Below are 26179 nucleotides of genomic sequence, written 5' to 3'. Positions count from 1 at the left end.
TACTGCAACAATAAACTCCTCCCTGTCCACTGGCATCGTCCCGCCATCCCTCAAAATCGCTGCTGTCACCCCCATTCTGAAAAAACCTGGTCTCAACCCTGACACCCCGAACAACTTCAGACCAATCTCCAACCTACCCTTTCTGTCCAAAGTTTTGGAACGTGCTGTAGCTTCCCAACTCAAATACTACCTCTCTACCAATAACCTGTATGAAACTTTCCAATCCGGATTCCGCTCCAATCACTGTACTGAAACTGTGCTCCTCAAAATTACAAACAACCTTTTCCTCTCCTCCGACGCTGGCAACCTCAACATCCTCATCCTAATTGACCTCAGCGCCGCCTTTGACACCATAAATCACTCCATTCTCCTCACCCGACTTGAAACCTCCTTTAACATCACCGGCACAGCCCTATCCTGGTTCAAATCTTACCTCTCTGACAGGCACCAGTTCATCTCCATTAACAACTGTAAATCCCCCACCGCTCCCCTCCCCCAAGGTGTCCCCCAAGGCTCAGTCCTTGGCCCCCTCCTCTTCATCCTCTACCTGTTCCCCCTTGGTCAATTAATCCGCCGTCATGGTCTCAACTTCCCCTGCTTCGCCGATGATATCCAGCTCCTCATCTCCACCAAGTCAATCTCCACCACCACACACTCTACACTGACAAACTGCATCACTGAAATAAAATCTTGGCTTCAATCAAATTTCCTCAAACTCAACTGCAACAAATCTGAAATCATCATCATTGGTCCAAAAACGCTCACCAAATCCACCCAAAACTTCATCCTCAATATTGATGGTCTCCCAGTATCCACCTCCCCTCACATCCGGAATCTTGGAATCATCTTTGATCAAACCCTCTCCTTCGACAAACACATCAAACACATCACAAAGACAGCCTTCTTCCACCTCAAAAACATTGCCCGTCTCCGTCCATCCCTCTCCTCCACAGCTGCAGAAACCCTCATCCACGCCTTCATAACCTCCCGTCTGGACTACTGCAACAGCCTCCTCTATGGCTCACCCTCAAAAATCATCAGTAAACTTCAATACATTCAAAATTCCGCTGCCCGTCTACTCACACACACCTCGATCCGTGACCATATCACCCCCGTCCTTTACAAACTCCACTGGCTCCCCATCCCCCAGAGAATCCAGTACAAAATCCTCCTCATGACCTACAAAGCCCTCCATAACCTGGCCCCATCCTACCTGACTGACCTCCTCCACAGGCACACACCCACCTGCACCCTCCGCTCTGCTGCTGCCAACTTCCTGTCCCCCCCCCCCCCCCCATCCGGACCAAACCCAGATCCTGGGGGGACAGGGCTTTCTCCATCGCTGCTCCCACCCTATGGAACTCACTACCCCAAACCGTCAGAGACTCCTCCTCACTCACCACATTCAAAACATCACTGAAGTGTCACCTGTTCAGCACTGCCTTCAACCACTGAAGGTCACCTCACCTTCTGTCTCCTTTTTCTGTTTGTTTACTTATTTATCTATTTATTCACTTCTCTATGTTCTAGAAATCCCTGTAAAGCGTCTTTGAGTGTTTGAAAAGGGCTATATAAATGTAATGCATTATTATTATTATTATTATTATTATGAATTGGTTTACTCTTGGTTGTAAGAGATGAATATCTAAAGATCTGAGGTGAAACCAAATTTGCATTTAAAAAAATCATTACCATTAAGGTTATTGAGTTCTTTGGGCCCAATGAAAAGTAGCCAAATATTGTAAAACTTTTTTTTCTTATAAAAAAAAGTGAATTGACAAATAAATGACTACAAGAATTCCTGTACCAAGAAAAAAGAAATTTGAAATTTTCTTTTTTACTTTTATTTTAAATCATTTCAGGGGTCCAAGGTACTGTGTGAACAAAGGATTTCCCATAAGGCAAGCTGGTATTGTGCTGAAAGATTGGGAGGATCGCCAATTAAGACCTAATTATAATGCAAGACCATTTCCTAAGATCATTGATAAGCCACTACTTGGTGCCAAGATAGACTGCACTCCAAAACCGGTGGGTATGACCTTAAATTCTCACAATCACCTCAAAAACATCGCCCGTCTCTGTCCATCCCTCTCCTCCACAGCTGCAGAAACCCTCATCCACGCCTTCATCACCTCCCGTCTGGACTACTGTAACAGCCTCCTCTATGGTTCACCCTCAAAAATCATCAATAAACGCCAATACATCCAGAACTCCGCTGCCCGTCTACTCACCCACTCCCCGACCCGTGACCATATCACCCCCGTCCTTTACAAGCTCCACTGGCTCCCCATCCCCCAGAGAATCCAGTACAAAATCCTCCTCATGACCTACAAAGCCCTCCATAACCTGGCCCCATCCTACCTGACTGACCTCCTCCACAGACACACTCCCACCCGCACCCTGCTGCTGCTAACCTCCTGTCCCCCCCCATCCGGACCAAACAAAGATCCTGGGGGGACAGGGCTTTCTCCATCGCTGCTCCCACCCTCTGGAACTCACTACCCCAAACTGTCAGAGACTCCTCCTCACTCACCACATTCAAAACATCACTGAAGTCTCACTTGTTCAACACCGCCTTCAATCATTGACCGTCGCTCCACCTTATTTTTCCTTTTCTGTTTGTTTATTTATTTATTTTTATGTTATATCTAATATGTAAAGCCTCTTTGGGTTTCTAGAAAAGCGCTATACAAATGTAATGCATTATTATTATTATTTGAATTGGCTGCTGAGAAAATATGCACTTACTCCACATTTTGTGAACATGGATATGTTCACCAGCGACTTTGCCGACCCTCGCCACTCCACCGCCCACCAGCGGGCCGTAGCCATCGCCTACCCGAGTCCCAGGCTCAACACCAAGCCGACAGTCCCCACGAGGCAGAGTCCAACACCACGTGGTCTGACTGTGCTGGGTCCTAATGCTCCCCCCCTCTTACAGGGAACCTCAGTAGGGATTCCACTGGGTCTTCCCCTTCCCCTTTTAGCCAGATAGCCCCAGCTATTCCCCACCCATACAATAGTCCTCATGCCCCCCTCTTAACTAAATATCCACCTTTCCTCCACCAGACATCGCCTCGGCCTCCATCTACTCACCTGCCCTCATCCGACCCCAACCACCACGCTTGCCGTGTGTTCACCATCCCCCCGACCTCCCCTTTTCCGATATCGAACGGTCTGTCCTCAGCAGAGGCCTCACCTTTGTTCCCCTCCGCCCCCACCTCAACGAGTTCCGTGTCCGCCACGATGTAGAGCTCTTCTGTCACCTCTGCTTCCGGGCCTTTTTCCATGGGAAGGAGTCCTCACTACCCAGTGATGACCCCTTCTTCCGTCTCCAACGGACCCCCTCCTCTTGGACTCCCCCGGAAGGCCTTCTACCTTCATTAGACCTTTTCATTTCCAACTGCCAGTGGGACATCAACCTCCTCAAATTTTCCATTCCCTGACTTACTCTAACCTCTCCCCTCCTGAAAGTACAGCCCTCCGCTCAGTCTGCAGCAACCCAGACTTGGTCAGCAAACCCGCCGACAAGGGAGGTGCCGTGATAGTCTGGCGCGCAGACCTCTACCGCGCTGAGGCCAGGTGACAACTCTCAGACACCTCCTCCTACTTATCCTTGGACCATGACCCCACAGACGAGCACCAGGCCTTAATCTCAAACACCATTACTGATCTCATCACTTCTGGCTCTCTGCCCTCTAAAGCCCCCAGCCTTATCATTCCCCTGCCCCGCACGGCCCAATTTTATCTTCTCCCCAAAATCCACAAACAGATCTGTTCTGGCAGACCCATTGTTTCTGCCTTTTCATGTCCCACCGAATTAATTTCCACCTACCTTGACTCCATCCTATCCCCCCTGGTCCAATCCCTTCCTATCAATGTCCAAGACACCTCACATGCTTTCCGTCTCCTCAATAACGTTCGTTTTCCAGGCCCCCACTCCCTCATCTTTACTATGGATGTTCAGTCACTCTACACCTCCATCCCCCACCAGGAGGGTCTGAAAGCCCTCCATTTCTTCCTCAACCACAGAACCAGCCAATTTCCATCTACTAATACACTCCTCTGCCTAGCAGATCTGGTCCTTACCCTCAACAACTTCTCATTCGACTCCTCCCACTTTCTCCAAATCCAAGGCGTTGCTATGGGCACTCGCATGGGCCCTAGCTAGGCCTGCATCTTTGTAGGGTATGTCGAACAATCCCTGTTCCAGGCATACATTGGCCCTATCCCCGAACTCTACCTCCACTACATTGACGAATACATACCGCCTGCACTCATGCAGAACTCACTGACTTCATCAATTTCACCACTAATTTCCATCCTGCTCTTAAATTTACTTGGACCATCTCCCTACCGTTTCTGGATCTCACCATCTCCATCACAGGAGACAGACGTGTGACCGACATCTACTACAAACCTACTGACTTCCATAGCTATCTTGACTACACTTCTTCCCACCCTGTTTCCTGTAAAAACTCTATCCCCTACTCCCAATTCCGCTGTCTACGCCGCATCTGCGTCCAGGATGAGGTGTTCCATACAAGGGCATCGGACATTTCCTCATTCTTTAGGAAACGGGGGTTCCTCTCTTCCATCATAGATGAGGCTCTCACGAGGGTCTCCTCATTATCCCGCAGCTCCGCTCTTGCTCCCCCTCCCCCTATTCGTAACAAGGATAGAGTCCCCCTTATCCTCACCTTTCACCCCATCAGCCGTCGCATACAGCATATTATCCTCCAACATTTCCGCCACAACGGGATCCCACTACTGGCCACATCTTCCCATCTCCACCCCTTTCTGCTTTCCGCAGAGATCGTTCCCTCTGAAACTTCCTGATCCACTCGTCCCTTCCTATCCAAACCACCCCCTCCGCAGGTACTTTCTCTTGCAACCGCAGGAGATGCAACACCTGTCCCTTTACCTCCCCCCTCGACTCCATCCAAGGACCCAAACAGTCTTTCCAGGTGAGGCAGAGATTCTCCTGCACCTCCTCCAACCATCCACAGTATCTGCTGTTCCAGGTGTCAACTTCTCTACATCGGAAGACCAAGCACAGGCTCGGCGATCGTTTCTCTGAAAACCTCCGCTCAGTCCGTCTTAACCAACCTGATTTTCCGGTGGCTCAGCACTTCAACTCCCCCTCCCATTCCCAATCTGACCTTTCTGTCCTGGGCCTTCCCCTTTGCCAGAGCAAGGCTCAGCGCAAATTGGAGGAACAGCACCTCATATTTTGCATGGGTAGTTTACACCCCAGCGGTATCAACATTGACCTCTAACTTCAGATAGTCCTACTTTCCCACTCTATCCCCTCCCCCTTCCCAGTTCTCCCACCAGTCTTCCTGTCTCCTACTACATCCTATCTTTGTCCCACCCCATCCCCTGACATCAGTCTGAAGAAGGGTCTCGACCCGAAAAGTCACCCATTCCTTTTCTCCACAAATGCTGCCTGACCCGCTGAGTTACTCCAACATTTTGTGTCTACCTTCGATTTAAACCAGCATCTGCAGTTTTCTTTCCTACTAGATGATTTAATAACGTGGACAAATGCTGGCAGCCTCTAAAATCCTGTGGTTGTTGGTCCAAACGGCACCTCACTTGTAAAATCTACAGACAAGGTTAATTCATCTGCAATATATTTCAAAGCAAATCACCAGTTTTAAATACTCATTTAATTTACCGTAGATGTCAGTTTAATTGAGAATAGAACTATTGTGAATGGGTGATCGATGGTTGGGGTGAACTTGCTCGTCTGAAGGGCCTGTTCCCATACTGTATCTACAACTAAAACTGGTTCAGACAAAACAGTGTTGTGGTGGGAGATAGATATAATTCTGGCTGGAGGTTTGTGACCAGTGAGGTTCCACAGGGATCTGTGCTGGACCTCTGCTGTTGTGCTTTATAATAAATTACTTGGACATTAATGTAGATGGGTTGGTGTGTAAGTTTGCCGATGACATCGAAATTGGAGGAGTTGCAGACAGTGAGGAAGGCTGTCAGAAGATATAGTGGAATATATATCCACAACAGAAGTAGGTGGAGTAATGGCAGATTAAGTTTAACCTAAGTGTGAGGTGTTGCACTTTGTTGAATGTAAGGGTAAAGTACACAGTTAATGGCAAGACCCATAACAGCATTATTGTGCAGAGTAATCTTGTTCATAACTCACTGAAGGTTGCAGCACAAGTAGATGGTGCGATAAAGAAGACATACGGTATGCATTGCCTTCATTGCTAGGGGCATTGAGTTTAAGAGTCAGAAATTGCATGCAGTTCTTGTTGCCCGATTACAGACCAACACAAGAGGGCATAGCTATAAGGTGAAAGGTTGAAAGTTTCATGGAGATGTGTAGGCACATTTTTTTACACAGGGAGCGGTGGGGGCCTGGAATGCATGGCCAGAAGTGGTGGTGGAGGTAGAAACAATAGTGATGTTGAAGAGGTTTTTAGATAGGCACATCGAAGTGCAGTGAATAGAGGGATGTGGGTCATGTACAGGCAGATGAGATCAGTTTAAGTTGGTATCGTGTTTGGCACAAACATTGTGGACTGAACTGTAGTACGTAAAACTAAAAACTTGGATCCACTTAATGCTTGTCAACTCTTTCCTCACCCCACTCTTTCACCTCTGTATCTAGCCTTTCCACTCTCAGTCTTGATGTAATGTCTTGATCTGAAATTCCGACTATCCCTTTGCCTCGAAGGATACCGCCTGACCTGTTGAATTTCCTCCAGCATTTTTGCAATTAGGTTAAATCTCAGGATGTGTACTTAATCTTCCAATACTTGTAATATGTCTCAAATAAAAGGTTTGTTTACTTATTGAGCAGGTATTCTGAATCACTCTCAAGGCCATGGCTGGTCCTGTTTAGACAACTCCTGCTGCTAAGCTTACTTTAATGATAGCAATTTAATTGACACACCACCTTATCTATTTAATATTGTTAACAGGACATTCCCTTTCCTTACCTGCATTCCAACAAGTGTAACATATATATTCAGTTTCTCCAGAGGGAATGAGATGTAGGTACGCATCATTGATTGCAAAGTTCTACAAAAGAAAACATTTTAAGATAGGTTTTAAGCTTTTAAGATGAAGAATCATTTTTCAACATCCTTTCTTGAAAAGTAAACAACTGTAAATGCTGGAAACCTGATATAAAAATAGCAAATGCTGGAGATAGTGAACAGATTAGGCAACAAATGTGCAGAGAGAAAGAGTTAATATTTTGAGGCAATAACATTTCATCAGAACCAAGAAAGTGTGAACAAAAGTTACAGAGAAGGGGGGAAGTTCGGGGAATGTCAATGACAGGATGGAGACCAATTGAAAATGAATTGTACAGATCGGTACCCACTGAGAGAGGGCAGTAAAGAGTTGTTAATGGCACTTGCTCAAAATCAAACTAAAATCTGCTGGTAGTTTTCACCCAGCTAATTTTATTCTATTAAAAATAAATTGCTGACATAACTTTGCTGTTTGTAATTCAGAACAAACAATGGGAATTATCATTTAATCTCCTTCAGGAGATCTGAAAAAAAAACCATTACTGCCCTATGCAATATTTATAAAATATCTTTGAAATATTAATTCAGTGTTCCTTTAAGTCCCACGTTATTCGAACATACTTGCTTAATTGACAGATTCTATTAATATCCTACAAATATCATAGAATATTGTTGACTTTCATTTTATTTTTAAATCTTAAATCTAAACTGCAGTTTATTTTAAAAATCAAAGTTCAGTTTTGTTTTTTTCAGTTAAGATTTTATTCTTTGATGCACAACTAATCTCTGGAATGCAAGAGGAAAACATTTTTAATGTTTTCAATCAAAAATGTAATGATTTTTTTATTACATTGATTACAATGTAATGTTGTAATTTGATGTGGAAAATAAACAAAATATTGAATGTGTTCAAAACCAAGTCTCTTGCAGGCCAAGTCTAAATGTGACTGTACTGTGCTCATTGATATCTACAATTAATTCTTCAGTCCTTGAAACTGACCCTCCTGGCACAGGGGTTACTTTGTAACTTTGTAATCGCCCTCTGTGTGGCAACTATTTGCATACCTTGGGTATGCAAGCAAAGAATTTCACTGACTTGTCACTTGTGACAATAAAGTATTCATTCATTCTTTCATTCAAAGCTTTCGTGTCATGTGTTTTTATTTAGAAAATGAATCCATTGTGGCTCTGCCTAGGAGCATGGAGGGTTAATTTGAAAATGTAGGAGGTTATTCAAGCTACATAATTTATAATGCCTCACTCAAATATTTCCCTTAAGCCACACATTATTTGTATCAACAAAATTGCATCTGCATCCAAAATGCAAATTCAAATTATTTAATAGTTGCAATTTTTAAATATCTTTGCAGCTTTGCCTGGAGCCAAACTCCTCCAGTTCAATTACTACACTGGCATCTAATTATCAACTTAATTTTCCAGGTGTGTCTTGTTAGCAAGAAGCAGCACAAATGCAATATATCCAATTACTGTCCAGTCCTATTCCCTGAAACTGGAGATCAGCAGCTAGATAATGGCAATCATAATTTCAGTGCAGGAAATTCTACTTTGTCTTGATAGTATTTTATCTTAAGAAAACCGATGTTTAAGAACATTATAAGGTTCAAGGAGAAAGAATTGATCTGTAAATATCAATTAGCACAGCACAGTGACAATTAAACTTTGCCTGCAAGATGCTTGGATTTGAAAGCATTCAATATTTTATTTCTCACAAAAATAAACTTATTTCTCATGGAAACATAGAAACATAGAAAATAGGTGCAGGAGGAGGCCATTCGGCCCTCCAAGCCAGCACAGCCATTGTGATCATGGCTGATCATCCACAATCAGTAACCTATGTCCAACTTCTCCCCATATTCCCTGATTTCACTAGCCCCCAGAGCTCTATCAAACTCTCTCTCTTAAATTCTTCCAGTGACTTGGCCTCCACTGCCCTCCGTGGCAGAGGATTCCACAAATTCACAACTCTCTGGGTGAAAAAGTTCCTTCTCACCTCAGTTTTAAATGGCCTCCCCTTTATTCTAAGACTGTGGCCCCTGGTTCTGCACTCCCCCAACATTGGGAATTTTTTTCCTGCATCTAGCTTGTCCAGTTCTTTTATATGTCTCTATAAGATCCCCTCTCATCCTTCTAAACTCCAGTGAATACAAGCCTAGTCTTTTCAATCTTTCCTCATATGACAGTCCCGCCATCCCAGGGATCAATCTCGTGAACCTACGCTGCACTGTCTCTATTACAAGAATGTCCTTCCTCAAATTAGGAGACCAAAACTGTACACAATACTTCAGATGTGGTCTTACCAGGGCCCTATACAACTGCAGAAGAACCTCTTTACTCCTATACTGAAATCCTCTCGTTGTACGTTCTCCCCGTGACCTGTGTGGGTTTTCTCCGAGATCTTCAGTTTCTTCCCACACTCCAAAGACGTAGGTTAATTGACTGGGTAAATGTAAAAATTGTCCCTAGTGTGTGTAGGAAAGTGTTAATGTGCGGGGATCGCTGGGCGGCGCGGACCCGGTGGGCCGAAGGGCCTGTTTCCGCGCTGTATCTCTAAATCTAAATCTAAAAAAACATGCCATTAGCTTTCTTCACTGCCTTCTGTACCTGCACGCCAACTTTCAGTGACTGGTGTACAAGGACACCCAGGTCTCACTGCACTCCCCCTTACCTAACATGACACCATTGAGATAATAATCTGCCTCCTTGTTTTTGCTGCCAAAGTGGATAACCTCACATTTATCTATATTATACAGCATCTGCCACACATCTGCCCACTCACTCAACCTGTCCAGGTCACCTTACAACCTCCTAACATCCTCTTCGCAGTTCGCACTGCCACCCAGCTTTGTGTCATCTGCAAACTTGCTCGTGTTACTTCTAATTCCTTCATCCAAATAATTAATATATATGGTAAATAGTTGCGGCCCCAATACCGAGCCTTGCAGCACTCCACTCGCCACTGCCTGCCATTCAGAAAAGGACCCATTTACTCCTACTCTTTGCTTCCTGTCTGCCAACCAAATACTCTATCCATGTCAACACCCTAGCCCCAATACCCCCAATACCATGTGCTCTAATTTTGCTCACCCATCTCCCGTGTGGGACCTTATCAAAGGCTTTCTGTAAGTCTAGATACACTACGTCCACCGGCTCTCCTTCGTCCATTTTACTTGTCACATCCTCCAAAAATTCCAGAAGATTAGTCAAGCATGATTTCCCTTTCATAAATTCTTGCTGACTAGGTATTGCATAAATCTTCAAATTCTCTTTACTACGGTCCCGGGTTCCCACTCACTTTAACAGGACATCAATGATACTAGTGCCCAAGAAGAGTAAGATGATTTTCCTCAATGACTACTGACCGGTGGCACTTATGCCCATAATGATGAGGTGCTTTGAGAGGTTGGTTATGATGCATATCAACTCTTGACTTAATAAGGACCTGTACCAACCACAATTCACCTTCTACCGCAATAGCTCAACAGGAATGCGATCTTTCAGGCTTGCTACTTTACACTGGATCATTCGGACAATAAGAACACGTACGTCAGGCTGCTATTCATTGCCTACAGCTTAGTGTTCAACACTTATCTCCTCCAAACAAACTCAGAGGACTGGGTTTCTGCTCATCCTCTTGTAATTGGATCCTTGACTTCCTCATTGACAGATAGGCACAAAATGCTGGAGGGATGGGCAGCATCTCTGGTTAGAAGGAATGGGTGATGTTTTGGGTCGAGACCCGAAGGGTCACCCATTCCTTCTATCCTGAAATGCTGCCTGACCCGTAGAGTTACTCCAGCATTTTGTGTCTATCTTCGGTGTAAACCAGCATCTGCAGTTCCTTCCTACACATTTCCTCATCGACAGACCAGAATCAGTATGAATTGACAACACTTCCTCCTTGATAATTATCCATGCAGGAGTACCTCAGAGCTGTGTGCTCAGTCCCCTGCTCTACCCTTTCTATACCCATAACTGATACAGTCCAAAGCCTTCTTTAAATTCGTCAACTATACCACCAATGTTGGACAAATAGCAGGTAATGCTGAGGGAGGGAGATTGATAGCCTGATTGGTAAATTCAGATGATAAATATTATTTTATGATTTCACCCATCTCCTGTGGCTCCACGTGTAAATGACCACACTGCTCCTTTCCCTAGTTAAGCTTTTGCTCATAATATAATTAGCAAATCTCTTAGGATTCTCCTTTAATTGTCCGTCAAAACGATCCCATCCTCTTTTTGCTCTTAAGATTAAGATTTCCCTCTCAAACGAGTCAGTTTCAATGTCAGGATGTCACAATCATTGCTAGCATAAATGCTAATGAAATCATCAACAGTGTGGGGGTTTAGTTTCAGTCACTACAGCATCATGACAAAAATAAGGACCACCATTTTAGAACCATTTTACGGTGGCGCAGAGGTAGAGCTGTTACCTTACAGTGCCAGAGACCCAGGGTCGATCCTGATAAAGGGTGCCGTTTGTTCGGAGTTTGTATGTTCTCCTTGTGACCTGCATGGATTTTCACAGAGATCGTCGCTTTCCTGCCACACTCCAAAGACGTACAGTTTTGTAAGTTAATTGGCTTGGTATAAATGGAAGTTGTCCCCAGTTTGTGCAGGATAATGTTAGTGCACAGGGATCGCTGGTCAGTGTGGACACGGTGGGCCGAAGGGCTTGTTTCCGCGCTGTATCTCTAAACTAAACTAAACTAAACTGGAAGGATTAAAGGTAAGTGTTTTTAATACTAAATAGAGAAAGTATATAAAGTGTGATATGAACAAAGTCATGTACATAAGTCATATATTATTGCAAATATTTAGATTATGTTGAAGGGGAAATGTAAATTATTTTATTTAATTGCTGTTTCTGCAATATTTATAACAGTTTGATAAATTTCAAGAGAAAGTTCAAGTGAAGGAACGTAAAAAAGTGGTTGCTGCTCATCAGACTAAACCAGATGTCATATCACAGATAATGGAGAATAGTACCATGCTCAACAACCTTTCAACCCTTAAAGAGAATTTGGAGTAAGTTTTAATTCTTCTGTTACATTACAATTTTGATAACTAGTTGATAGTTTTGGAGTTCCTATGGTGCTTGGTGCTAAAATAAATGTTGCCTGGTTTGGATTTTAATCATTTATTGTGAGAATTGGATTGTAAGAGATTGTTGCTCAAAGTAACCCAAGAAAACATTTAGCTGAAATAGCTTCGTTTGGAGCAAACCAGATGGCTGCACGAAGTTTCAGAATGTTTCCTAAATTTTTAATTGATCGTTCAATTGCAAATTTCACAGAAGGTACCTGCATGTAGAATGTATTCCATCACTTGCACCATCCAGACAGAGAAGGCTTTGGGTGTCATGAGGATAGTCACTAGCCCTAGGATATCCAACCTAGTGATCAGATCGTGTACACATGGTATTTAATCCTGAGACCTTCTGTTTAATGGTAAAAACACATACATCAGGCTGTTGTTCATAGACTTCAGTTTGGCATTCAAAACCATCATCCCCTCCAAGTTAAACCAATGAAACTAAGGCTCTGTGCATCCCTTTGCAACTGGATCCTCAAATTCCTCATCAACAGACCACAATCTGTACAAATTGGCAAAAGCACTTCCTTCTCGACAACCATCAGCACAGGAGCGTCTCAAGGCTGTGTGCTCAGCCCCCTGCTCTACACATGAACATGTAGCTGGAAACAGTTTGAACTCTATCTTCAAGTTCACCGGTGACAACACTGTTGTTGATAATGACGAGTCAGAGTGTAGGAGCCATTTGCGCTTAAATTAGTTACTGTCATTGTATTATGGCTATGTTTAATATTTCTAGTTTCTGTCTTTTTTGCATGCTTGTGGTTGTGATTTGATACGTAATGGGGAGTATCTACATGTAAGGAGGCTAACGTAGCCACAGAGATTGTGGGTCAGTTTAGTCTCGGAGGATGGAGAGAATACAGTTTTTTACCACACCCACGCCGACCACAACCACACTCACGCCAGTCACACTCACGCCAGCCACACTCACGCCAGCCACAACCACAACCACGCCGACCACGACCACGACCACACGGTAACAACTACACGATCTTTACTGTATTGTTTGAAGAAGAAACAGTTGATAAGAACGAAAAGTTATGAATTATTCTTTTGATTTGTGCTACTTTAATAAAGACCAATTAATCAAGAAACAGCGTTTGGAAGATTCATTTTTGTTGTCTCAGAGTGCAGTGTGTGCGTAAGCTATACCTCCATTCCATCCCCGAGCAGTAATGGCTATCAAAGTTGGACTTTGAGAAGGTATAGAAACTGCCATTACACAGAGTATAGGAGGGAGATCTATCGACTGAACAAATGGTGCTAGTACAACAACCATGCTCTCAATGTCACTAAGACCAAGGAACTAATTGTGGACTTTGGAAGAAGAAAGACAAGGATCCACAAATCTGTCTTCATCAAAGGGACGGTGGAGGAGAGAGTCAAAAGCTTCAAATTCCTGGACGTGCATATCTCTGAAGATTTGTCCAGTACATTGATGCAATCACAAAGAAAGCCCATAACGCCTCTACTTCCTGAGAAGATTTGTTCAGTATGTCAACAAAAATTCCTTTGAACTTCTATAGGTGTACAGTATTGACATATTGACTGGTTGCATCACAGCTGGTTTAGCGACTCGATCGCCCTGGAATGAAGAAGGTTGTAAAAAGTAGTGAACACAGCCCAGTCCATCATGGGTACTGACCATCCCCATCTACAAGTGTTGATGACTCGAAAAGGCAGCCGGCATCATCAGAGACCCACACTACTCTGGACACACTCTCATTTCATTCCTGCCATTGGGAAGACGATCCCATTGAACACTACAATGTCCAGGTTCAGGAGTAGCTTCTTCCATTACGTCTGGCTATTAAACACTGCAACCAAATAGGCTCCAAACTACATAGACTTGGGGGGGCATTATTTTTGTTGTTGCACTATTATTGTTTGTTTATTTGTTCGTTTGTTTATATACACAGAACATTTTTTAAATAGTATGTTTTAAATAGTGAAAATCTACTAGTAGTGGAGATACAATAAAACTCAATGGTTTGTGTGCGTAGATCAGCAAAAGGTACAGCTGCAGAAAATAGAAGCTAATGGAATACGTGCTTTTATTTTTTGACTGCACCTGGAGTACAGTGAGATTTTCCATGCAGTCAAAGCAGGCTTTGACTGACAATGTAGGTTTACGCAGAATAACCCCAGGAACATTGAACTTTCAATGGATTGCACAAATGGCAGTATTCCCTGGAATTTTAAAGTCCAGGGGATGATTTGTTTGTTTTTCAAGATATTAAACAAATAGTAAGGTTCTTAAAGGTAAATTTACTTTAAATTTAATTTGCCTTCATTTTTGGGCTCATGGACTAAACCAAAAAGGAAGGTGGGAAACAGTTCTACATGTGAAGGTAGTAGATAGAGCTCTTTCACCAAAGACAATAAAGGTTGGGCAATTCATTCACTTAACATCTGAGATGGATACATTTATATAAGATAATTTATAAGTCAAAAGCAGTAACATGGAATTAAGTCACAATTTAGGCATGAGCTCACTAACTGGCTAAATTGGCCTCCGACTGTTCCTATGTTCCTAAATTTCTAAGAACTCTTTATATAATATCTATTGCATATAGGTTCTGCCAACGTTAACAGTATCTGGACAGTTATTCTTTTAAAGCATATTATCTGTTAACCCAACTATCTTCACTAAACTGTTCTTAATACTTTTCAGCCACCTTCTCGTTTCAGTGAACAGTATTGGGTCTCAATTCTCAAATTATGCAGATACTTTTACACATCGAGAATTACACAGAGCAGAGGAAGTCCACAGTTTGGACAAGTTGGTAAGTACAAAACTGAAAATTCAAGCCAGTAAAAAAAGCTTTGGGGAAATCCTAACAAGACAACAATTAAACAGAAAGACAATGACATTTATTTTGCCCAAAATGTTTAAAGTTGCCTTATTATCTTAACATGAGTAGCTAACAGTTGCAAAACAACTGGGGTATAGAATCACGCAGTGCATTTAAAAAATTGTGAATTGCGAAAGGCATTCTTGATTATGAGTAGCTTTGATAATCGGACATATGCTAAACCATCAGTTGATTTTTATTTTGTTATTGTTCGCGGGGATTAAGGTTGTTTTGGGAGATTGTAATAATCTCCTTTTGCTCAAAGCCTACCTGATTTGATCCAGGTCACCTCTCCAGCGGCCGTACGAAGGCCCCTTCCGGGTCCTGCAACACGGCTCGGCCACATTTATCCTGGACATGGGGGGTCGCAGTGAGAATGTTTCGATTGCGCGGCTGAAGCCGGCACACGTGGACATTGATCGGCCGGTGCCAGTTGCGCAGCCCCGCCCGTGAGGTCGCCCTCCGTCCACGTTACCCCCGCCAGTGTCTGCTACGTCCCCTCCACCTGTCGGTCGGTCGCCGGTCCCTGCACCGGGCGTGGTGCGCACCCGGGCTGGATGCCTCGTGCGCCCTCCTGTCCGCTTTGTACCTCCGGTTCTTGGGGGGGGGGGGTCCTGTGGTGGTCCCGGGGTATCAGGCCACTCCTTGGGTCAGCCCCCTCGTCACTTGACGGACAGGCTTAAGGGGTTAAGAGTCAGCCCGTTGGGGGGGGTGTGGTTTATCCCTAGGTGGACTTCGCTGTGAGTAGAAGCTCACAGCCAAATAAAGACCTTTACTAAACCTGCCTGGCATCCAGCCTTTTCTCTGGCCTCCGCCAGGCCACTACAAACTGGTCTTAAAATTAGTGGGCAACATTTTATCACATTTAGATGGAAACCAGTTGAACCTTTAGAAAGGCTTCAGTGAAATTTCCAGTTGCAAGTGGGTGATTTATGCACTAAGCATACTCCGTCTCATGTGGATACGGGACAGTATAATCAGTGATTATTAATGGAATCCTGCAGACTTATCTGAAAATGGGATCGAAGCGATATCCAGGTTTTGCAAGGGCAAATATTTTCATGGCATCCCTACAACATTTTCTCACACTCCCAAGTATCCTATCAAAGGGTGGTCTTCCTCAGCTATCAGTCTGAAGAAGGGTCTCGACCCGAAATGTCACTCATTCCTTCTCTCCAGAGATGCTGCTTGTCCCACTGAGTTACTCCAGCATTTTGTGTCCATCTACAATTAACCTCTGGCTTTGTTCAAAGAAGTCAATGGATTTCCTGCCTTTTTGATGCACTCAGTGTGCTACCTATTAACCAGGAACCAACTCCTGGAGGAACTCAGTGGGCCAGGCAGCATCTGTGGAGGTAAAGGTTAGTTGATGCTTTGGGTAGTGACCCTGCATTAGGACCGGAGTTCCTCCTGCAGCTTTTACTCCAGATGAAACCATCTGTAGTCTCTTGTGGCTATTGAGAGCAGGTATTTCACAGATCCTTTTATCATGGTAGTGATTTAGATTATGGGGAGGGGGAAGAAAAGGTCTTGGGAGAGAGAGGGGAGGGGGAAGGACTACCCCCAACTCGTTCTCTGTGACATCAATGACTGCATCGGGCCTTCCTCCTGCACCCGTGCAGAACTCATTGATTACATTAACTTTACCAATAACTTCCACCCTGTCCTCAAAGGACATTCACTAACACCTCCCTCCGTCCTCTTGATCTCTCTGTCTCCATCACAGGGAACGGGCAATCAACTAACGTCTACTACAAACCTACCAACTCCCAGTTATCTGGACTACACCTCCTTCAATCCTGCCTCTTGTAAAGTCACTATCCCCTACTCTCAAGTTCTCCGTCTCTACCACATCTGCTCCCAAGATGCTTTCCATTCCAGGACATCCAAGATATCCTCTTTCTTTAGCAACCATGATTTCCCTCCTTCTGTCATAGATGAATCCCTCATCACATATCATCTGTGTCCCATTGTATTGCTTGCACTCCTCCTCCTCCTAGACAGAACAAGGATAGAATTCCCCTGGTCCTTACCTTTCATCCCACCAGCCTCTGTATATAACACATCATTCCAATTTCTGCCACCTTCAACATGATTCCACCACCAGTCACATCTTCCCATACCCACCCCTATCTGCCCTCCACAGAGACTATTCCCTCCATAACTCCTTGGTTCCATCATCCCTTCCCACCCAAACCATTCCCTTCCCAGGTCTTTCCCCTGAAACTTTCCCCTATCCTTTTATCTCTGCCCTCACATCCATCCAGAGATCCAAGCAGTCCTTCCAGCTGAGACAGATTCACGTGCACCTTCTCTGACCTCATCTACTGCTATTGACATTCCTGATGTGGCATCCTGTACATTAGTGAAACCAAGGATCGACTTGGCAACTGTTTTGCAGAACACTTGCGCTTGGTCCACCAAGGCCTGCTGGATCTCACAGTTGCTAACCATTTTAACTCCCCTTCCTGTTCCCATACCTTTCTTTCCTGAGCTTCCTCCATTGCCCGAGTGAGACACATGCAAACTGGAAAAATAGTACCTCATTCCCACTTGAGTAGCTTACAACTTGATGGTATGAAGATTGAATTCTCCAATCTTTGGTAACTACCCTACCTTAAACCTACCGCCTCCTCCCTGTGCCCCACCTGGACTCACACCCATTTCTCATCGTTCCCCTCAACTGCATCCACAAATCACTCGCTAAGCTTTGTCCTGCCCCTCTCTTCCAGGTTTTTCTGCCCCCACCGCCACTGCAATCAGTCTGTAGCAGGGTCCCAACCCAAAATGTCACCTATCCTTTTTCTCCGGAGATGCTGCCTGATCCGCTGAGTTACTCCAGCTCTTTATGTCTATCCCTGCTTCCTTCGTCAACTTTCCATCTTGCTTCATTCTACTCTAAGATGCCTTGGATGTTTTACTTTTGGGCCAAGTCACACACATTTTCTTGGTGGGCTGAGCCCTCACTATCCCTTCCTTCCATGCCACCAACTCCCTCAACCCTAGTTTACGTTAAAATAATGCTTTACAGTCCATTCTTGCCATATCGTGTTTCATTATTATAAAATTTACAGTTTTTAATGTTTATTTTGTGGAAATAGCCAAGTATTGCTACCCTGTTGCATCTGCATTTCTCAGAAATTATTGTCTATTATTTCTTTCAATCTCCCAATGACTCGTGGAGGTCTGAATGGACTCTGAGCCAGATGACCCTCTTCCTTGATCTTCAGCTCATCCCCTCTGCCACAACTATATTTGTTCAGTTAATCAAAATTGTAATCTTCACTCTTTTCTTATCCCCAAGGATTGAAACACATTACCTAGGAACATTAAGCTTCCGTGTCTCAGTTATCACTATAATTACATATTTTTGCTCATCACCTGTAGTCCTCAGATTCTCATCGAATGCATGTGTTCAACTCTGTCCTTTCCATATATGCTCATGGCCCCATTGCAAACCTCTCCAGCATTCCAGCTTACTGGTCAAGAGTCAAGAAAGAGTCAAGAATATTTCATTGTCATTGGACTGACAACAGAATAATGAAATACTAGCCTGCAGCAGCATAACAGGCCTGTAAACACACAGATAACATCATTTAAAAAAATACAATAAACTAAAAACCCCAATAAACCCCCAAACCCAAAGATCTTAGTGTGACCAAGGCAGTTCGTAGTTTGTAGTTAATGTTTGTGGTGTTCAAAAGCTGAAGGTTGTTGGGAAGAAGCTGCTCTTGAACATGAAGGTCACAGTTTTCAGACCTTCCTCTCGAATGGTAAGAGTGCAAATGAAAGCATGGTAGTGCAGGTCTCTGATGATGCTGGCTGCCTTTTTGAGGCAGTGATACCTATTGACCTCTTTGATGGTGGGGAGATCAGTACCCGTGATGAACTCGGAGGGTTTCCATTAGTTTTTGTAATCTCCTCCATTCCTCAGCATTCAAGTTGATGAATCAGGCCGTGATGTAACCAGTCATCAGGCTCCCCACTGTACAACTGTTGAAGTTTAAGAGAATATTTGTTCCAATCTTGTTATGTTGTAATCCATCTGGCTTTTAGTTCCAGTTCCATTGCAATGGGTCTCCTGGTCACAGGAATGGCACTTAACAGGGAAACCCCCTCCACCGAAGCACTTTAATTGGGTCTCCAGACTTCATTCTTCTCCATGTTTCTCTAATTTATGCTACATGCCACTGATAATTGTTAGAATATTAAATGTATGAGTTTTATTCTTTTTCCATTTTTAAGCAATGTTAGATATTGGCAATATTGGATTACAGAATCCTTTTTTGTAGATGCGATTTACAAAATACCAGGAGGCTATATGCAGTTATAAAATGGATGACTTATTGCAAGCCCTCCAGAATGAAAGCAAAACTGGATTTATCTTCACTCGTTTTTGTGAGCAAACGAAAAATCCGGTAAGCAAAATAAACCTTAGATTAATGAATAAAATATTTTTTTTATTTATTCTATGATTAACTTGAGATCAAAATAGAATTCAGACCCATTTTGAGAATCAAAACAGCCACCACTTTGAAGCTGGATGGTTGCAAGAGCTTAATTTTTCTAAGGAACTTAAACATAAACTGTAAACACTCTTGTCCTGTTTATCATATGGCTCAAATTTTCCTTTTTACTATATTGGGCAATGTTATAGTTTCATCCACTGACTTTAATACCTGGATATTCTCAGTGTAGATTGACTCTTGAAAAGTGGTCGTACAAAACACCTGGTGTGGAACAGTTCAGGAATGCAGTGAAGAAATTTCCCAAGTTCGAAACAGCCAATGCAATTTTGGTTACCTCTGTTCAGTTAGGATATTCACATAGTGAAAGTATGGGAAACGAAACTGATTGAAATTTTCAAAAGCCTAAGAATTGTTCATTTTGGAACATAGTAGAGGCAGGCCATTCAGTCTCTCAAATGTGATCAGCTAGCCAGCACAAAGAATATGACAGTGGATAGTTCATCTTCTGCAAAGCCAGATTGACCTCTTTAGCTCGTTTCTCCCATTGTTGATTTATCTCAGTGGTATGGTGAGAGTGGAAGGGACTCTGCAGCTCATCCTTGTGCTGTTGACTTCTTTCATAAAGATACCAAGAGTGACATTGACGAAGTTTGGGCCCTTTTCCATCTTTACAACTACTTTGTAGCTACTTTTCTTGGCAGTTGTTGAGAACCTATTTGTTGACATCTAATTGTGCAGGATACAGAGGTTGGGTCTCCTATAATTGGCGGATGCATGCTTCAGTTAACACTCATGTTACCTACATCTCATTCCAAAACAAAGGATATGTGATGGTTGATGTTCCTGATTCTTCCTTTACTACTTTAGCGCTGTTGGATTGCTTTTAAATTTTGAAATATTTGACAGCTTTGCCAGTTGGGTAATTTAGGGGTATGGGTTACATAGAAAATAGGTGCAGGAGGAGGCCATTCGGCCCTTCGAGCCAATTTAATCACCTATCACCTATCCGACTGTGGAAGTGAGGACGCCACTGCTGCGGGAAGGAACAAAGGAGGACCCAGCATGGAGGGACCACCATGAGGTAGGGGGAAGAACAATGTAGGACCCAACATGGGGGGACCGCTGTGAGGTAGGGGGAAGAGCAACGGACAATGGGGACCCGCCATGTGGGGACCGCTGTGAGGGAAGGGGAAGAGCAACGGACAGTGGGGACCCACCATGTGGGGACCGCCGTGAGGGAAGGGGAAGCGCATCGGACAGTGGGGACCCACCATGTGGGGACCGCCGTGAGGGAAGGGGAAGAGCAACGGACAGTGGGGACCCACCATGTGGAGACCGCCGAGAGGGAAGGGGAAGTGCATCGGACAGTGGGGACCCACCATGTGGGGACCGCCGTGAGGGAAGGGGAAGAGCAACGGACAGTGGGGACCCACCATGTGGAGACCGCCGAGAGGGAAGGGGAAGCGCATCGGACAGTGGGGACCCACCATGTGGGGACCGCCGTGAGGGAAGGGGAAGCGCATCGGGCAGTGGGGACCCACCATGTGGGGACCGCCGTGAGGGAAGGGGAAGAGCAACGGACAGTGGGGACCCACCATGTTGGGGACTGCCGTGAGGGGAGGGGGGAAAGAACAAAGGGGGACCTGGCGCAGAGGTACTTTGTAAGTGCCCTTTATGGGCGACTATTTGCACACCATCGATCTGCAAGCAAAGAATCTCACTGTGACTTGTCACATGTGACAATAAAGTATTCAATTCAACTCAATTTGGTTTTATCATATCATATCATATCATATATATACAGCCGGAAACAGGCCTTTTCGGCCCTCCAAGTCCGTGCCGCCCAGTGATCCCCGCACATTAACACTATCCTACACCCACTAGGGACAATTTTTACATTTACCCAGCCAATTAACCTACATACCTGTACGTCTTTGGAGTGTGGGAGGAAACCGAAGATCTCGGAGAAAACCCACGCAGGTCACGGGGAGAACGTACAAACTCCTTACAGTGCAGCACCCGTAGTCAGGATCGAACCTGAGTCTCCGGCGCTGCATTCGCTGTAAAGCAGCAACTCTACCGCTGCGCTACCGTGCCGTTTCTTCCAGTTGTCCCTGGAATTTTTCACTGGGAAAGGTTTAGTTTAGGTTTATTATTGCCACATGTACAATGGGTTTATGAGTTTCCAGTCCATTAAGTTTTAAAATGCAAGAAAATATTAAGAATGAAAATTTATCATAAAGTCAAAAGCAAGATAAATTAACTGACATGGCTTAATGGATCAAAGTAAAAGGGAATGAAATACAAAATGGAATTTTTAATTGTGATCATTACGTTCAACATTCTCATAAACTATTCTTTACATTTACATGCCTCATGTTTCTTTGCATATCCCATTCATTTCCTCATGCACTGTCATCTCTTTTATCATTTAAACTCCCTTCCTATTTATTTCATCATGGTTTTGCTCTTGTATTCCTTCCCTTTGTCTTTTGCTGCATCTTTAGTACATTCAGCGTCCCAAACATTAATGAATTCTGATAAATTTGGCTCTAATGTAAAGGCATACTTCTGTTTTCCCCTCACCAGATGCTGCCTAACTTACTTGAAGGTAGACACAAAATCCTGGAGTAATTCAGCGGGACAGGCAGCAGCTCTGGAGAAAAGGAATGGGCGATCTTTCGGGTCGAGACCCTTCTTCAGACTGATGTCAGGGGAGTGGGCGGGGCAGAGATAGACTGTAGTCGGAGACAGTAAGACTGGTGGGAGAACTGGGAAGGGGGAAGGGATGGAGAGAGAGGGAAAGCAAGGGCGATTTGAAGTTCGAAAAGTCAATGTTCATACCACTGGGGTGTAAGCTACCCAAGCGAAATATGAGGTGCTGTTCATCCAATTTATTCTGACAATGGAGGAGGCTAAGGACAGAAAGGTCAGATTGGAAATGGGAGGGGGAGTTAAAGTGCTGAGCAACCGGGAGATCAGGTAAGTTAAGGCGGACTGAGCAGAGGTGTTCAGCGAAATGATCGCCGAGCCTGCGCTTGGTCTCGCCGATGTTCAGCAATTGACACCTGGAACAGCAGATACAGTAGATGAGGTGCAAGTGAACCTCTGCCTCACCAGGAAAGACTGTTGGGGTCCTTGGATGGAGTTGAAGGGGGAGGTAAAGGGACAGGCATTGCATCTCCTACGGATTCAGGGGAAAGTACCTGGGGAGGGAATGGTTTGGGTGGGAAGGGATGAGTTGACCAGGGAGTTGCGGAGGGAACGGTCTCTGCAGAAAGCAGAGAGGGGTGGAGATGGGAAGATGTGGCCAGTAGTGTGGTCCCGTTGGGGGTGGTGAAAATGTTGGAGGATTATATTGTATGCTGTATGTGACAACTGATGGGGTGGAAGGTGAGGACAAGGGGGACTCTGTCCTTGTTACGAATCGGGAGAGGGGGAGCAAGAGCAGAGCTGCGGGATATCGAGGAGACCCTAGTGAGAGCCTCATCTATAATGGAAGAGGGGAACCCCCGTTTCCTAAAGAACGAGGACATCTCCGATAACCTGGTATGGAAAACCTCATCCTGGGCACAGATGCGGTGTAGACGGAGGAATTGGGAATAGAGGATAGAGTCTTTACAGGTAGCAGGGTGGGAAGAAGTGTAGTCGTGATAGCTATGGGAGTCTGTGAGTTTGTAATAGATATCGGTCAATAGTCTGTCTCCTGTGCTGGAGATGGTGAGATCTAGAAAGGAAGGGAGATGTCGGAGATGGTCCAAGTGAATTTGAGTGCAGGACGGAAATTAGTCGTGAAGTTGATTGTCAGTGAGTTTTGCATGGGTGCAGGAGGCAGCACCGATGTAGTTGTCAATGTAGCAGAGGTAGAGTTTGGGGGTAGGGCCAGTGTACGCCTGGAACAGCGATTGTTCGACGCACCCTACAAAGAGGCAGGCATATGCCAGTGTACGGCTGGACCAGTGATTGTTCTTACTACTGTTTCCAGCTTTGTCTTATTTTATACAGAATAACTCTTCTAAAACAATAATTGTGAAAGATTAACTATTTCTTCTCACTGTTTTGTAGTTATGGCGAAATGCTGTGCACCTGTGGTATGACCTGAGAGAGTATCAGCTACTTTTCTTTGCAGAAATCTTCCAACCTTTTAAACTCAGGAGACAAGCACAAGTAAGCAATGAAAATGATACGGTGGCAAGTTTGCCACAGAAATTTGGGGAGTAAGGCCGTCAAACGAAATAGCTGCATATAGATCAGTTGCAGATATGTGTAGAGAGGTAATGTACCAATACCAGTGCCTAATAGCAGATGGAGTTTAATCTGGGCTTGCGGGCGATGTTGTTGCACTTTGGGAGGTCAAATATCAAGGGAAAATATAGAGTTAATGGAAGGATCCGCAACAGCACTGATGTACCAAGATCTCCAGATGACAATCTGAGTCTTCCCCAACCGCAAACCATGGATGAACCATGAGATACATTCCCAAATGAAGGCCAGGTCCACTGTATATAAGTCAAACGATCCTGACCAGTATAAGAAAGCTCACTATGATCTTTGCAAAGCAATCAAGAATCCCGAAAGACAAGGAAGCAGCTCTCCCGAGATGCTGCCAAAAAAAAATTTAAAAATAAAAAATTCTCCCGAGATGCTGCCTGACCTGCTGAGTTACTCCAGTATTTTGTGAATATGCCGAAAGATTATACTGGAATATACTTGTGTTTATTTATTTAGTATAATTATTCGGACTCCTGCAGACTGTGGCTGGGTCTGAATACTATAACTGGCTGTAAAGCGAAGTAAGGCAACATTGCAGGTGATAGTGTGGCGCTCCCTAATGAACTTAATACATTCAATGCTCACTTTGACCTGAAGGCCAACATCCATCAGATCAGACTCAAATGTGTCTCTTCTCAGGGTCACTGTTGCAGAGGTTAGATCAGCCTTCAAAAAATAACTAACCTGGACGGAGTCCCTGGCCGCGTCCTCAGGAACTGCGTGGATCAACTAGCGGGAGTGTTCATGGATATTTTTAAGGAACCCATCTACTTCACGAAGACCACTATCATCCTGGTTTCAAGAAAAGCAAGATTTCATGCCTTAACAACAACCGTTCTTTGGCCTTGACATCCACCATTATGAAGTGCTTTAAGAGAGACTGGTTATGGAACGCATTAAATCCAGTCTACCAAGCAACCTTGACCTCCCCTGAAGTTCGCCTACCGCCACACCAGGTCCACGGTTGATGCCATCTCCCTGGCCCTACACTCTTCCCTGGAACACCTGAATAAGAGAAACACCCATATCAGACTTCTATTCATAGACTACAGCTCTGCTTTCAATACAATTGTCCCATCCAAGCTCATCTCTAAGCTCGTGGAACCTGAAGTCAGCACTCGTCTCTGCAACTGGACATCCTGACCAACAGACCACAATCAGTGAGCATAACTGACAAATCATCATCTATGAATTGCTCGACACTGGTGCCCTACAAGGATGCGTTCTCAGCCCTCTTCTTTACACTATACACATCCACGACTGTGTAGCCAAATACAAATACACCTCAATTTACAAGTTTTCAGACAACACCACCAAAGTGGGCCAGATATCAAATAATGATGAGACAGAGTACAGGAAGGAGAATGAGAAACTCGTAACCTGGGGTCAAGAAAATATCAATATCAGCAGGACCCGGGTCTCTGGCGCTGAGGCAGCAGCTGTGCCACTGTGCTCCCCTTAAATGTCTTGGGGACAACTAGGGCTGGGTCTTATCTAATAAATGAATAAATAAAATAGAGAAAGACCAATAGCCACTTCCTGTTAGTGGTGCTTCATTATAACCCTTAATGGCTTCCTGGGCATACAGCTTCCTCATCAATTCTTCCTCTGAGATATTCAGAATACTTTTGAAGAATTGGATGCTTGCTCTCATCATTGCTCTACCGTACCAACCTCCAACAGTTTGACTTCCAGCTTTGGCTGAAATATATATTCACTGGATATATTTTGTGACTATAAGGCCAAACAGCACCTTTTCACATTTCCTGATTTTCAAGATTCTGCTTAAAATTTGTTTGGTTTGTTAGTTTCCTTAAAAGTAATTTTAAATCGACTACTATTCTCTGTGGAGACCTTCCTGCAAAGGGTTCTGTTGACTTTCAAAATAAGGCTGATTCATGCAAATACAATTTTCATATAGTGTTTGTATCATGCTTCTAACATTAATACCTGAAGATTGTTCATGTTGTAACCGGGCAACAGGGGAAATCCTTCCGCAGGAATTAGTACCCAATATCACTCCGACACCCAATATTGGGTCTTAGATGCATCAAATATGGGGCAAGCAAACTGAAGGTGTTTGCAAGGAACATGTGTAACTATGGAGTCACTGAAATAGGAATCTTACCTGAGTTTTCCTTTACTCACCTTGGAAATATTCTACTCTCGCCCTTCTCGTGATGAGCTACATTACCCCACAGCTGTGTGGCTTAGTACCCCAATAATGACTGTACATGTGTTAATACATCTCCCCTTCCCCCAATGGAGAATAATTCTGTGATTGGTTGAAGAATAAGATAATTAGACCTGGCAGAATAGACCCTCTTGGAACATTTTAGTTACTGAATTTCCCACAATTGCCTGATTCTCTAATCCAGTATCTTTTGGGCCCAAAAAAAAATAAATGTTTTTAATGTGTTCAAGAAACTTAATTGGCTTCAGACTTTTCATAAAAAAA

General features: G+C 44.1%; 1 protein-coding gene across 1 annotated transcript in view; it reads left to right on the top strand.

Annotated features, from left to right (window-relative positions):
* The window catches only part of LOC144593027 (regulator of G-protein signaling 22-like), a 69606-nt gene that overhangs the window by 27868 nt on the left and 15559 nt on the right, over positions 1-26179 (top strand). Inside the window, exons 10-12 of the mRNA XM_078398441.1 lie at positions 1863-2028; positions 19273-19398; positions 23515-23616. Coding sequence (XP_078254567.1) covers positions 1863-2028; positions 19273-19398; positions 23515-23616 — 394 coding nt within the window. The remainder of the gene's footprint in view (positions 1-1862; positions 2029-19272; positions 19399-23514; positions 23617-26179) is intronic.

Source organism: Rhinoraja longicauda, chromosome 4, assembly GCF_053455715.1.
Source record: "Rhinoraja longicauda isolate Sanriku21f chromosome 4, sRhiLon1.1, whole genome shotgun sequence".
NCBI lineage: Eukaryota > Metazoa > Chordata > Chondrichthyes > Rajiformes > Arhynchobatidae > Rhinoraja > Rhinoraja longicauda.
The sequence above is the reverse complement of the archived record's forward strand: the minus strand, read 5'-3'. Positions and strand labels throughout refer to the sequence as shown.